The sequence below is a fragment of the Chaetodon trifascialis genome, chromosome 14 (assembly GCF_039877785.1).
Source record: "Chaetodon trifascialis isolate fChaTrf1 chromosome 14, fChaTrf1.hap1, whole genome shotgun sequence".
In the NCBI taxonomy this organism is placed as follows: Eukaryota; Metazoa; Chordata; class Actinopteri; order Chaetodontiformes; family Chaetodontidae; genus Chaetodon; species Chaetodon trifascialis.
Window position 1 is genome coordinate 14,686,636 of NC_092069.1, and position 13,906 is coordinate 14,700,541.

The 13,906-nt window shown below is 43.5% G+C and overlaps 1 protein-coding gene across 1 annotated transcript; it reads left to right on the top strand.

Annotated features, from left to right (window-relative positions):
- Nucleotides 1-22: 22 nt before the first annotated feature.
- On the top strand, nt 23-11,998 carry slc38a6 (solute carrier family 38 member 6). Its single transcript, XM_070979918.1, has 16 exons — nt 23-268; nt 2,131-2,261; nt 2,370-2,443; nt 3,637-3,689; nt 3,812-3,851; nt 5,808-5,886; nt 7,881-7,966; nt 8,064-8,122; nt 8,213-8,284; nt 8,740-8,796; nt 9,152-9,231; nt 9,345-9,445; nt 9,542-9,666; nt 10,389-10,533; nt 10,879-10,973; nt 11,120-11,998. The coding sequence occupies exons 1-16, from the start codon at nt 176-178 to the stop codon at nt 11,201-11,203; spliced, it is 1,374 nt and encodes a 457-aa protein (XP_070836019.1). The 5' UTR covers nt 23-175; the 3' UTR covers nt 11,204-11,998.
- Nucleotides 11,999-13,906: the final 1,908 nt, after the last annotated feature.

The following is a 13,906-nucleotide window of genomic DNA, read 5'->3' on the forward strand; positions in this document are numbered from 1 at the left end:
GACGAGTGATCAACAACAAGAGTCGGCAGCTGACAGGTTGATAAGAAGAGAGTTTAAAAGTGATTTAAGAGGAGATGGTCTCATAACTGCAGCTTTCCGTCGTAGCGCTAACATAGTGAGGAGTTTGAAGAGTTTGTTTCTTGTCGGTTGTGTGTTCAGTGTTCGAGAGGAGAAAATGAGCGGCAGTGGAAATCCAAACACAGATTTGTACAGTGAGTACGCCGCAGGGGACGCCGAAGGCAACGAAACTACACCTTTATTGATAAATGTAAGTACTCAGACAGCACCATGTGTTTCACAGCTAAGAAACAGCGTCAGTCTGAACGTGAGCTTCAGCAGCAAGCAGCTTTTACCTGCACAGGCAAGTTGACTGACTTGTCCAAATTGTTTTGACATCACGCGCCTGTTCCGAAAAGCTTTTTTTTTTTTTTTTTTCCAGTTTCCTCTCTACTTTCTGCTTCTGTCAGCACTCACAGAGAAAAACAGAAATGGCATTATGGAGGTCAAATGACTTTTTTCCACTGATGATGTGTCTGCATTTCTGTTTATTTCTAATGTACACTTTCAGTTTGCTCTTCATGATGAGCCTCACTCATCCCATTAAAACTGTTATATAATATTCTCTGTTGCTCTGGAGGGAGCCCCTTGAAGTCTACATACTAAATCCCTTTATCGTGTCTGTTCACTTACTTGTTTTAAAGGTATTGAGTTTAAAGACCTTCAGAACCAGCCTTTAAATGCACCCTATGAATCATTTCTCTGTATTTGCTGAATGTAAACCCCCTCCTCCGGTTGCAATACAGAGGGCATGACCCTGGTGTCCTCAGTGGATACTACAGCCTTATCAAGGCATATCAATGGTGTCATTATCATTGACCATGATAGTTTTGGGCCTGCATTAACACTAGTGATTGATTCTTTGAGCTCAAAGATCTCTGTTTCAGATTGAGACAATGTCTTCTGGTTGAACAGTGATTATTCCAGTTAAGTCTCTATGAGCTTCTGTTATTCATAATCTGTGAAATGGCTTCAGCATTTCACTGTGAATGGCACAGATTTACACATTGATATGAGGGTGTTTTTAGGACGACATCTCCAGATTCAGTCTTCCCTTTAGTGTTTGATTAATCTTAATGTTGCATAAAAAGTGCAGAAGCAGCAAAATGTGGATCCATGTAGAGTTTTTACAGGACTCATCAGCAGTAATGAGTAATCTGACATGCCAGTAACCTTAATTCATGATTAGATTTATCAATCAGTGTCATTCATGTACTGTTTACCTGTGATCAGAAACACACATTCAGAGGAAGTGGTGACAGCAGAAACAGCCATGCACTTCATGAATTGACCCAGTGTCATGTAAATACACTTAATTGAACCACTCATGGAAAACATGCCTGTGAACACGTTATCTTAATGAATCCTATCACCAAATCAAACCCACGGCACACAGTAGAGTAGAAACCAGGTGAGATGAGCAGTGATTGTGTATGTTACAGGTGTGCTCCGCTGGTGACTGTGCATATGCTTTACCCCACTGTGACCCTGAACATTAATAAGCTTCTGATAAATATATCTGTATCAATACATTCATTTGTTTATCAATTTTCCAGTGTGTATTATTTTAAAAGTCACATTCAGTCAGTTTGATTTAATTAGCTGCGTTATAATTACAGCAAGTCTTTATTTCCATCTGCCGTCATAGTTGACTTCCTGTCTTTTGGTACTGTAGCGCAGAGTGAAGCGGATTCAGCGGCCTGTGGGTCAATCCGAGCTTGTTGTGACACTGACACCAGAGTTGCTACTCGTTCTCTCCAGGATATCCCCTATTAGAGAGGTCAAGCAGTTTGGGCAGCTCCCCTTATCCTGAGCTCAGGCAGCTGTCCCACAGCCAGCAGCTTAAATCCCACCCAATACATTCCCATTTCCATTCCCTGATCCTACGTGCCACTGCAGTGTTGTTTCATGACATCCATCATCAGGGATGGCCAGTTGTTCTTTATACTGTCAGGAGCAGTTCTCTCGAAGCTCTTACAGAAATAATCAGATGTCTTTTGCTTCTTTGTCTTCATGCTCATTTTTTGATTTTTTTTATCTTTTATGTAAATGTTGTCTGTGCTCCGTGTGCAGGGATCTGTGCCGACCAGAGCCAAAGGAGCCTCCTTTGCCTCCTCTGTGTTTAACCTGATGAATGCCATCATGGGCAGCGGTATACTGGGTCTAGCTTATGCTATGGCTAGCACTGGAATAGTTGGTTTTTGGTAAGACTGGTATTATTTCTCCCACAGTGCTGTTCAACTATCTGACAGGTTTTTAAATAAATCAGACATAAACACAACTACATGTATCTGTATATCTTTCCTTTCTAGCATCCTGTTGATAATAGTGTCCAGCCTGGCAGCGTACTCTATACATCTCCTTCTGAAGCTATGTGACCAAACAGGTGAGAGGCTAACAATGGACACACAGTCTAACTTTAGATAAGAGCAGCCTGTGAGTTTATCCAGATTTTTTTTCACCAACTTACTTCCGTCGTGATTAGATCATTGTTCAGGGAAGCAGGCTGATATGTTGTCTAAGAGCATCTTTGTCTCTTTGTTTTTGTCTTAATTCACTTCCTAGGTGTGATTGGATCAGGTAATGTGTAATTAATGTTTAAAAGGGGGCTGACAAGATAAAAAGAGATAATTGTAGGTTGTTGCAGATCAATTACCTCCCAAATACTGATGAGTTTCCTGAAGGTTGACATATATTATGATGATTCTTGATCATCTTTGAAAGGGGAACTCCACCATGTGCAAACATTAAAGTGTGTTTTCAGTCCTTAGAGAGTAGCATTGTCTGAGCATGTTAAGCCTTTCATGGCTCCAGAGTAGAAAGTGTGAATTGCCTCGAGTGATGTCACTTGAGTCAGCATCGCTTGCCGCTGATGGCTACAAGTTTGAAAATGAAGTAAATCTGGTGGTGTGGAGTTTGAAAGAAGTGAGTTTCCCAGACCTCTGCAGCCTGCTGCTCATCTGCGTTTGAGGCTCGCAGCTCAAAGCTACATTAGACAGCACGTGCATAACACACACAGTGTCTGCCTGTCTGTCTGAACTGGCAATTGAGTTGCATCGTGGGTAATGTAGGCGCCACGTCTTGACAGGAAAGAAGAACACATGGAAGAAAAAAAGATCCAATTTTTGCTTCTGCTGCATCGATTTTGATTCTTCATGTTTTAAACAGTCCACCAAGAACCCAGCAACGTTAGAGGAGCGCAACACTCAATCAGAAAGCTGTGTCAAACATAAATACAACAGGGTGTGATCATTCGCTCATCCTTTTTGACATAATCTCAAAGACACCTGGAGCATTCCACAGATAAACAGGTTCATTGGCAACAGGTGATAGTATCATGATTGAGTATGAAAGGGGCATCCTGGAAAGGATCAGTCGTTCACAGGCGAGGATGGAGCGAGGTTCACCACTTTGTGAAGGATCTTACTACATGGGCTTGGGAACACTTTGTAAGACTGTGTGTCTTTAAACGCAATATGTTTGTAAATGGCATTCTCTTTTTATTTATGTTTTACTCAATGCCCCAACTTTTTGGAATCAGGCTTGTAGCTAAGTCTGTTTTTGATTTGACTCTTGTAGGTATCAATTCATATGAAGACCTTGGAGGGAAAGCCTTGCAAAAACCAGGAAAAGTAAGTGTTGTCTTTTGGATCAGTGTGAGTTTGCCCTGTCAAAAAAGAAATTGACTCACTTACACTGTCAACATGACCAGGAAACATATTCACACTAACCACCTTTTCAAAATTCTTTTTAGGCTCTGGTTGGAATTGCCATTCTCATCCAAAATATTGGTGGTAAGTCAGCTCCCATTTCGCTGCACAGTTCCATACATTATTCTTGACATGTTGGACATAAACTGATTTTGTGGTTTTTTAGAAGCAGAGTGGTGGAGAGGGTGCAGACTGCTGCAGGGTCAGACTATGGTCAGTTTATTTTGGAGGCAGATAGTGCCTCCTACTGGTGATCAGAAGCCTCTGTGCTCAGCTTCTCTCCCTCCTTCCTGTAAGGCTATTATCCAGATTGCCTGATAACCTTTGACCACGAAGCCGCTGTCCTCTCGGCCCCCTCCCCTGAGCCTGAAACCTGACTTCTCATCTAATTGATCACTGATGGTAAACCCACCCAGTGTTGAGTAACCTAATGGGACCCCTCCCTTTGTTTCCCCCCACTTCTCTCTCACTCCTACTGCCATCTCCATCCGTCCGTTGGCCACAAGCGCCGCTCCTCAGATAGCGGAGAGCTGAGGCGATCGCTCCTCTGCAGTCATTAGTGGCACGGCTGAGTGGATTATTGCTGTGCCCTCTGGTATGTTTGTGGTTTTCCCAGCATGGGGCAGTATGTGTGAGAGTGTGAGAGCCAGCACTCCAGCATGCATCTGTCTACACCCCGGGCCCCTTTTATAAGAGTGCAATTAGCCTCACTCTGGGTAAACATTCATCTGCACTGCCAAAGCCTGATGGGCCAATTGACCTTAATTACTGACCAGCCCAGGGCTCTCACAGGCTGCCTCTCCCCTCGCTCATAATGAAATGAAAAGTGGCTCTGTCTTATGTTGAACACACTCTCCCACTGTTCGCTGACCACACACAGAAGGTTTACATCAGATTTCCAATGAATTTTTACATGCATGCTTATTATTAGAATATGTTTTCCAACCACTTGGGCAATAACAATCCTTTTTCTTCACTCAAGGGCCTTTTGTTGTTTAGAGATGTAAGTATTATCCCACCAGGAATTCCCATCAAAGTGTTGTTGTGCTTACTGTAACCAACTGCATGAAGCTAAACCATTGCATCATGCCTGGTGTGTGATCTCTGTCTGTGTGGGTTTGTGTGGTTGAAAAGTTTTGTTTTTATGGTTCATGTCAGAATAACCTCTTATTGACAGATTTTAGTGCTTATAAATGGCATTAGTTTTTCACAGAGTGAGTGTCCTTCTGTCTGTGTGGGCTGGAGGGTTATTGCAGGAATTTTCTTTTATAAACAAAGACAGGATCTGAGGGATTATGGTCCAGGCTTATTTAACGGCGAGCGCAAGACCTGCCCCAGGGGCAGTAAGGTCCCAACTAACTCTGGCTCAGCCTCACTTCACAAATTTAAATCCCTTAACATTCCCTCCCTTTATGACTGACCACACACTGCACCTGCATCCCGATTCCACCAGTAACGTCCTCTGCGCCTTGTGCAATCTCCATCTCCTCTTTCCCATTTTCCTCCCGGTGTTTTTGAGCGCTGGTATGACCCTCGGGAAGTGACCCCGATCCCCTCTGTGATTGGCCGTCCGTGGAAGGATGTTGGAGCCCGTCGAAGGCTGATAATATCCTGTTTCCTAGTGAGGTGGAGCAGGGGGAGAAATACCTGGATTAGCGTCAGAGATCATTATTGTTAGCATCCCCCCCCCCCCCCCCCCCCTTTGCATTTCTTCATCCCGGCTGCTGCTCCTGGTCTCCAGCAGTTGGAAGATCTGCATAATGTCTGCACTTCTGCACCGAGGGCTTTGCTCGTGATCCCCTTGAGCTGCCTGCCCCACCCATCTGCATTAACCCAGAGCTGTGGTACCCCCTCCACCCTGCCCTCCATTTCCTCACACTGGAAAACACACACCACCCTCACACAGCAATTTAGCATTACTGTGGCAACATACAGTCATCTGCTGTGTTTATGATTTAGTAGTTTGGTCTGACTGTTCTTTTTTTTAATTTGATTTAGAAAGCACACATTTCCTGAACCTTTTCTCCTCTCTTCCCTCAGCCATGTCATCCTATTTGTTCATCTTGAAGTCGGAGCTTCCTGCAGCCATCACCAGCTTCTTGAGCCCAGACAGCACAGGGTGGGTGTATACAGCTCTGTGAGCTCCTTCTGTCACCAATAAGGATGTTTGGTTCAGAATCTGTCACAGCTGCGGGTAAAACCAAACCATTCTTTTAGATTAACTGCACTAAGATAAAGAATGAGTCATTCCCGTTCCCATGATGTTGTAGATTATACCTTTGGCCCTCAAATAAGTCAAGTTTGACACTTCTGCACCACAAAGCTACACAAACTGGAATTTGCAGGGCAATAAGAAACGTATGAATAATGCGGTGGAAGAAGACCTCTCACCAAACCACAGTACACTACTAATACTTTGTCTGTGAGCGATTGGAGGGGAACCGGTGCTCCGTGTTATGTAGCCAGAGGCATGCCCAGAGGAAACGTATTCATGATCGAGAGCCATTCGTCACCCATCATCAGCAGCCTGTATCTTTTCATTGGCCTGCGTGGACGAGCCTGCAGCTTCTTGGCCTCACAGAGGAGTCCCAGGCCAAGAATGTAACTTCTATCACTTTATTATTGGCCACACCGGTTTAAGCAAGAGTTGTAGCTGCTCTCAGCCCGATCCGTCAACATCTGACTCTTCCACACACAGCTGCTTTGTGTTAGCGCTCTCCTTTCACCCCCAAATCTCTCGCACATGTTCCCCGGAATCAGACTGATACAAGGGGATATCAGTTCTGCCATTCTAATTACAGCCCACTGCTGAGGGAAACAAAACATTTCTGTTAATGAGTGGCTTTGGGATGTTAACAGACACATACTCAATTCCATCAAAGCCTACATAAACGAGTTGTTGTATATTAAAACGCGTTTCTTTTTTCTGGCTCATTTCTTCTAATACGGCAGAGCGAAAACACAGTCGTGCTCAATCTTTTAGTCTTTGTCTGTGTTAACAGACCAAATGTCCTGTTCACGTTTCTCATCGCGTTTCAGCTCAGTAACGAGGCCAAAGACGTGGACAGCTGTGGATCTGTGCCGCATTGGTCAGATTTATGTTGATCTTCAACACTATGTGGAGATTGACTCATTGGCAGTCAAGCTTCAACCTTAACTGAGAGCTATCCTGCATCTTGTTATAGCGTGAAATGTTCCACATTTCATGGGTTGTCTAGGTATCCTGCGCCTTTACGGTAAGCCTCGAGCCGGATTCTGCTGGTGGTGGAGATTTTTTTCTACATCCCCCTGTCTGAAGAGTGGAGAAGGGGGTTAGCCAAGCTGCGGTCGAGTGCTTCAGCTAAACTTAGGTTAGAGCAGAAGTGATTGGACAAGAGAGAGTCGGGGGGTCAGAGCAGAGGTCTCCTCGACATCCAGTTACGGGGCAGAAACTGTGTGGAAGCACAGACAAATCCATCAGCGCCTATGGTAACGCCACAGCTGTGAAACTGCCAAACAGGGGTCAGTGGGTGTTGATGTGGTCAGAGCAGGTGCTGCTGACTGTGGGAGCCCCATAAAGAGCGGTGGAGCCAGTCCCTCATGACCCCACGCTGCGGTCCAATATACGGCAGCGCCAGGCAGCACCCTTCCCACCCGACCCCGACCCCAACGGAGCCAGCATGCCTTCCACATGTGTCACCTCGAAAGCTGCCCCTCCTCCTCCTCCTCCTCCTCCTCCTCCTCCTCCTCCTCCTCTTGCTCCCAAATCCTGAATAAACCGCCAAGGCTATCCCTCAGCAAAGGAAAATATTATTCCCCCTCTCCAAAGACCCGGCAAGTGAAATGTGGTCTCAAATGACGGAGCGACACAACGTTTGCATGTGAATTACATAATTGTTATGGTTTGCAAGAGCTAAAGCCCTTAATTCGTACCACATGATGAATCTGTCGCTCTGTATTTGAGCACGAAATGGAGACAAATTTCCAGAGCCGGCCCATTTTTAAAGGCACTGAAGATTCATCTCTGCTATCCGTGACATCCAATGCAGGACTAGGGAGACAGTGATGGGAAATGTGGCTTTGTGGTGGATTCATCTTTGGCCTTTTAATAATTCATGTCCACTTGTTTTCCAGAAATGCCTGGTATGAAGATGGCAGGTTGCTCCTGATCCTAGTCACACTTTGTATTGTTCTTCCTCTGTCAATGTTGCCTAAAATTGGTAAGTGCTGTAGGTAGATCAAGTAGTGTCTTGATTCGCTGCCCTGACTAGTGTGACAACTGTTGTTTCTCACCCGATCTGTCTCTGACCCTTACAGGCTTCCTGGGCTACACCAGCAGTGTTGCCTTTTTCTTCATGCTGTACTTTGCAGTTGTGGTGAGTTTTAATTTACCCCTTTAAAATCTTTTTATGATAATTATTATTCACCTTCCTTGTGGTTGACATGTTGTGTTGTCTCCTCTCCAGGTTGTGGTGAAGAAGTGGTCCATCCCCTGCCCACTACCTCACAACGTAACTACACTTTCTGCCTCCTTCCAGGTAACAACAACTCCCAATTTCCTTCTGCACTTGTCCACGTGCACACAGACACACACGCTTAAGAAACCTCAAGTCTGATGTAGATAGTCTGCAGCAGACGGTCATGGCTGCAGGATTAGGAGGGAAACCCAGGAGACAGAGTTTACTGACAGCGTAGACTCTGTCTGATGAGGACCAGAGGAGGCTGCAGAGAGCTGTGTATGGTGAATGGTGCCAGTCCTGAGGGGAAGGAAGTGCAGGCGACCTTGCATCAGTCTGGAAATGACCTCTGGCCTTTTGGAATTATACACACCATAGCATAGCTTCAGACTTGGCCTGGTTTACTTAGGCGGTTGTTTTCCTTTTAGCTCCAAAGCCAGGCAGCGGAATCCAGCTCTGCGTTTCTCCCATTTCCAGCAGCACTGCAGAAGTCCTCTCAGAAATAACACACCTCTCTTCTCTTCTTGTTTCTCCAGATATCAAATTCCTCTGACTCAGAATGTACACCCAAACTCTTTGTCATCTCCAGTAAGGTATGTGTATGAGTCCAGCCCTTTTCTCTGTGCTGCACATGCAGAACCTGTGAGGTGGCAAGTGAGAAGTTGTTGTGAAGGACTCAAGTGACACTCTTTACCTATGAAGGTTTAGTTGTGTATATAAGGAGCTAAGATTCTTCAAAGTCACACTAACAGAGTATTTAATAACATATATTTACATCCACTGAATAAATGTACTTTACGCCTTACCTTTGCATCATCACACTCTGAAGCCCAGATGGCAATTACTGCTACACAAACCATATCTTTGACCCATGTGCCCCCCACCCTGTAACACTGTGAACCAATCATTTGTTAATGACAGCCGCACTCTGATTGATGTGTGTTGCAGAGTGCCTACGCCATCCCCACCATGGCCTTCTCCTTCATGTGCCACACGACTATCCTGCCAATCTACTGTGAACTGGACCGGTGAGCGCTGCAGCCTCTCAGCTTTACCTTTTCTTCTGCTCTGTAATTTAACATCCATTCTTCTCCAGCTGTGTTAGCACTGCACTCAGTGAATACGTCATTGTGTCTTTCAGGCCTACAAAGAAAAGGATGCAGAACGTTACCAACGTCAGCATTAGCCTCAGCCTCCTGCTTTACCTCATTTCTGCTACGTTCGGCTACCTCACCTTCTACGGTAAGCCTGCGGTCACACACTTGACCGTAGCTGCTCCAAGCCCCGCCATATCTGTTCTCATTGTATCCTCACTCTTTTCTTGTCTCCTGCTCACAGCTCATGTGAATTCTGAGCTGCTGCTTGGCTACGACATGTATTTGCCTCGAGACATCATGGTGATGGCGGTTCGATTGGCCATCCTGGTCTCAGTGCTGCTGACTGTGCCCCTTATTCACTTCCCTGTAAGTACACTGACCCAAGAACCCCAAGCAGTTTTGGGGTGTTTTCTGCTCCTGTCACATTTTTATTCACTGTGGGCTAAAAGGAGGGAGAACTCAAAAATGTCTTTTGTGCAGTATAACACAGTTTAATGCCATTGATTGTAAAAAAAAAAAAAAAAATGCAAGTTGAATTTGTTTGATAATTTATTTTACAAAAGTTGGAAAAAAAAAAAAGGAATTAGCAACATTTTTCCAAGTGCTCACAAGTGTTACCAGTGTAGTTTAGCAGAAGGTTAGCTGAATTTTAATTTGTCACATGACTGCAGGTCTTTCAAGTAGTCAGTTATTGGTCAGTTGTGCTGAGGAGCACAGAACTAAATGTTTTCTATAAGATCTCATTGGTGCAAACATGCAAACATTAGATTTTTGGTGAAATATTAAATGAGACATTTGGAATAAAGTGCTTTTTATGAAATATCACTGTTTTAAGCTTTAAAGCTTTCAGATTTTATTATTTTTCCCGATGGAAGCATCGTACATTTCCAGGACCATTGGAAATGTAATAATCCAACGATAATTTCTGCTTTTACAGTTTCTGCCTCTCACTACTACCACCATGTTCTTCCTTCCAGTCCAAACAGCACCGCTGCAGATCATGTCTTTCTCTCGTCAGACATTTGCTCAGAATCATTAACACGGTACATCTGTGGCTAGAAACAGCTCTGTTTGTGTGTTTGCTGCAGGCCCGTAAGGCTGTGATCCTGCTGCTGTGTGGAGGACGGCCCTTCTCCTGGCTGATTCACATCATTGCAACTCTAACCATCCTGGGTGTGGTGCTGCTGATGGCCATCTTTGTGCCTGATATCAGAAATGTGTTTGGAGTAGTGGGTATGTGATGCTTTGGAAATATGGGAAGGGAGGAGTTTATTGTGCTAAACACTATGGTCTTTGTAAATTATCTGATTATTATTGTTTTCAATTGTAGGCTCACAATTTTGCTTTACTGTGACCTTTGAATATTTTGATCTGTTTTGCAGCAGACATTAAAAGCAGCCGAGATCTCAGTCAAGATGTCAATATTCCACAATTATTGATTGTGGTGGCTGAAATCACAGTATCTGCTTATACATAATTAATGGTGCAGTCCTGCTCGGGCAGTTTATGAAGCTGCTATTATCAGACACACAGTATTTTGTCTGTGCAGTTCAAGTGACTTTCCTATTTCTTTCCCAGGATCGACAACATCCAGCTGCCTGTTGTTTGTTTTCCCGGGCATTTTCTACCTCAAGATCAGCAGCCAACCCCTCAGATCCTTTGACTCTGTTGGGGTAATGACACATATTAATGAAATGCTGTTAAATTCAAGCAACAAAAACATTTTTGCTCGCTAACATCAGTGCTTACATTTAAAAATTCTTCATTTCCATGTAGTTATTGATGCTAACAGTGTTGTTTATACTCTTTTTGTCTCTAGGCTGTAGTCCTGGTGGTGTTCGGTGTGATTATGGGACTCATCAGCTTCTCTGTCATTGTCATCACGTGGGTACAGAGCTCCTAACCCTCTTTGGTCCCCCTTTCCCAAATTAAGCACAAGAGCAAAGAAAGGGAAAAGTATGCCAAAGAAACTGAATACTGGATCAGACAGATGCTAATCAGCATCACCTCAGGCACATTATTTCTGGTGAAAGTGTTCTCAACACTAGTTTCTTTTTTCTCTCCACTTTTGAACTCTCAAAAATCAACCTAACATGCGAACTAAAAGAAAACAGGGACTTTTCATGGTCTAATCACTTCTACAAATCTTTTCTAGATGCTGCCTGGAATAAACAATAGGTGAGGTTTGTGTCAGGCAAGGTGTCCATTTCCTTTGAACTCATTTTACGTACTTTTTTTTTTTTTTTTAACTTGCTGAGAGCCTTTGTATTGTTCTGTGTGGATGATTGTGCACCTTATGTAAATCTGCTAATCTAATATTTGAAAATGATGCAAATGTGTGTTACTCTAATTTGGTTTATGGCACATTTTCATGCACACAACTGATTTTCATTCCCAGATTCATGGCCAAGTGTTTTTATTTTTATTTTTATTTATTCCATTTTTTTTTTCTTTTAAACTTGTTTTTATTGTTTAATCCATGTATGGATTTGCCACACCAATTACAGTCCAAACCTCAGGTGTTTCTGCTGCTACTTGTGTTCTTTGACTTTAAGAGTTGTCTCACAGGTTTTTATACCGATCAGTTCTTGTTTGGACCAGTTCATTATGGTGTACGCTATCTGGTTATAACAGAGAATAATATAATGTTAGTCTTCAAATTACTGCCATTTAATTAAAGGGAACTTGTTTATGCACTGACATGTCAGTTTGTTCATTTAACCACTTACATGTCTTTATCAGTGTTGTGGAAATCATCAGTCCAACATGTCACACTCATGGTTGTGTGTTTGATTGGCAGGCACAGTGCTGACGCTGAGACCTGCTCCTCGCTGTTGTGCTGTGAGTTCAGCCTGTAGCTAATGAAAGCCACATGCTCAGTACGTTTCTAATCATGATGCTGTTTAGATTGTCTTCATGCTGCCTCTGGAACCTAGAGGCACCCGACTGCTGGTTTTAATCGAAGGAATTAGGCACAGCGGCCCCACCGTCCCTGCAGAAAGCAGTGGCTGCCCGCTCTTCACGCCCCCTCAAGGGAGGTTCCCCACTGCAGGAAATATCCCCGACCTCCATCCTCCACTGTGACGGACACTCCCATGAATATATACTGTGTATCTGGGAGTCAGTGGTGGAAGAAGCTTGCTTGCTCAGATCCTTTACAACAACTTTACAAAATACGATGATTAATGAGGTAGGAAAGATAAAAAAAAACAAAGTTCTGCTACATACATTTATATTATTATTAGTTTCTTTTTAATTTTCCCTCATCATTTTGTGAAATGTTGGATTCTTTGGGTGGAAAGCAGTTATTTAAATTAAGCCATCTGAGAAGGGCAAATGGCTAACAACAAATAGATATCTGAAACATGACCAGTGGTTTCATATTTAAGAGCATATTCAATTGTAAAATCTAAATCTGAAAAGCAACTGCTGTCAAGTGCAGTCAAGTGAAAAGCATATTTCCCTCTGAAATGTACCGTAGTGGAGTAGAAGTATGCTGGAGCATGAAGCTGAAACACTCAGTACAAGTAGCTCTTCAGTGAATGTAATGTTACTTAATTACTTGGAGCAGGGAGGGGAGGAGGGGTAAGTGTGGCTTAAAGTAGTTGTTTAGCACTGCCATGGACCATCATCAGCCCTCTGCTACCATACCTTGTTGAAACACATGCTCTTTAAGGAATTAAAACAACCTATGAACCACTGAGGTAAACTCTCATTTGCAACACAAGATTACCACCTAGTGTCAGACTGTGTTCACAGCAGTCCAGCTCCTCCTCATTTCATTGACATTCCTCTCTGGGTTTATGAAAGCCCAACTAGGAGGAGATAACCAGATGCTCCAGTTTTCTCCTGGTTTTATCATGTGTTGGAAACACGCATGCTAACACAGACCAGAGCTGTTTTTATGGAGGTCTGATTGGGGCATGTGTCCTCAGCCCGGGGTGGGAGTGTTTTTGTTTATTTAAACTCACTCACACCCTGGGCCCATGTCCAGCAGTATGACAACACCATCTCCCAGGGTTAAAGGATGGAATGAGGCGGAGGAACGATGGTGGGCTAATCCCCTGTTGGCAGCCTCTGCTCTTGTATTGTTTTAAGAGGTGTCGGCTGTGTTGTTTGAAAAATATTTTCTGTTGTTCAAGATGAGGATTTTTTTTGCTAACAGCTGGGTCTGATCCCAATGTCACTACTTTGACCTTTGATACAATTTGACATCTTATTGTTTGATGGCATTGCCTTCATGGATTAGATCAGTGATTCCCAGCAAGGGGTACCTGAACCCAAGGGTTTGTCTGCCAGGGATTACAATAAATAACTCACCAAAGATTAACTAATTCAGCTATAAGAGCAGTTGCCATTTGATTAAATACATTCATATTTGTGTCAAGGATGAAAATGAGCAGCTATAATATTACAAATGTGATGATAATCTTTAATACATTCAGGACAACCAGCTGTCCATCCCAAGTGTGTTGAGTGAAAAAGAGTTATGAAGCAAAGAGAAGCAGAAATAGTTCACTAATAGTAATGGATTAACAGGTGAAACACTTGAAAGTAAAGAACAGCAATTAAATAGTTGTAACAGGTAACTAAAAGTAGGCTAGTG

What these genes read in the sequence shown, in the direction of transcription:
- slc38a6 (XM_070979918.1), top strand. Translation starts at nt 176, where the DNA reads ATGAGCGGCAGTGGAAATCCAAACACAGATTTGTACAGTGAGTACGCC. An exon ending in TCTCATCCAAAATATTGGTG is followed by an intron (nt 3,852 to 5,807) that starts GTAAGTCAGCTC and finishes CTCTTCCCTCAG; the next exon opens with CCATGTCATCCTATTTGTTC. An exon ending in TTGAGCCCAGACAGCACAGG is followed by an intron (nt 5,887 to 7,880) that starts GTGGGTGTATAC and finishes CTTGTTTTCCAG; the next exon opens with AAATGCCTGGTATGAAGATG.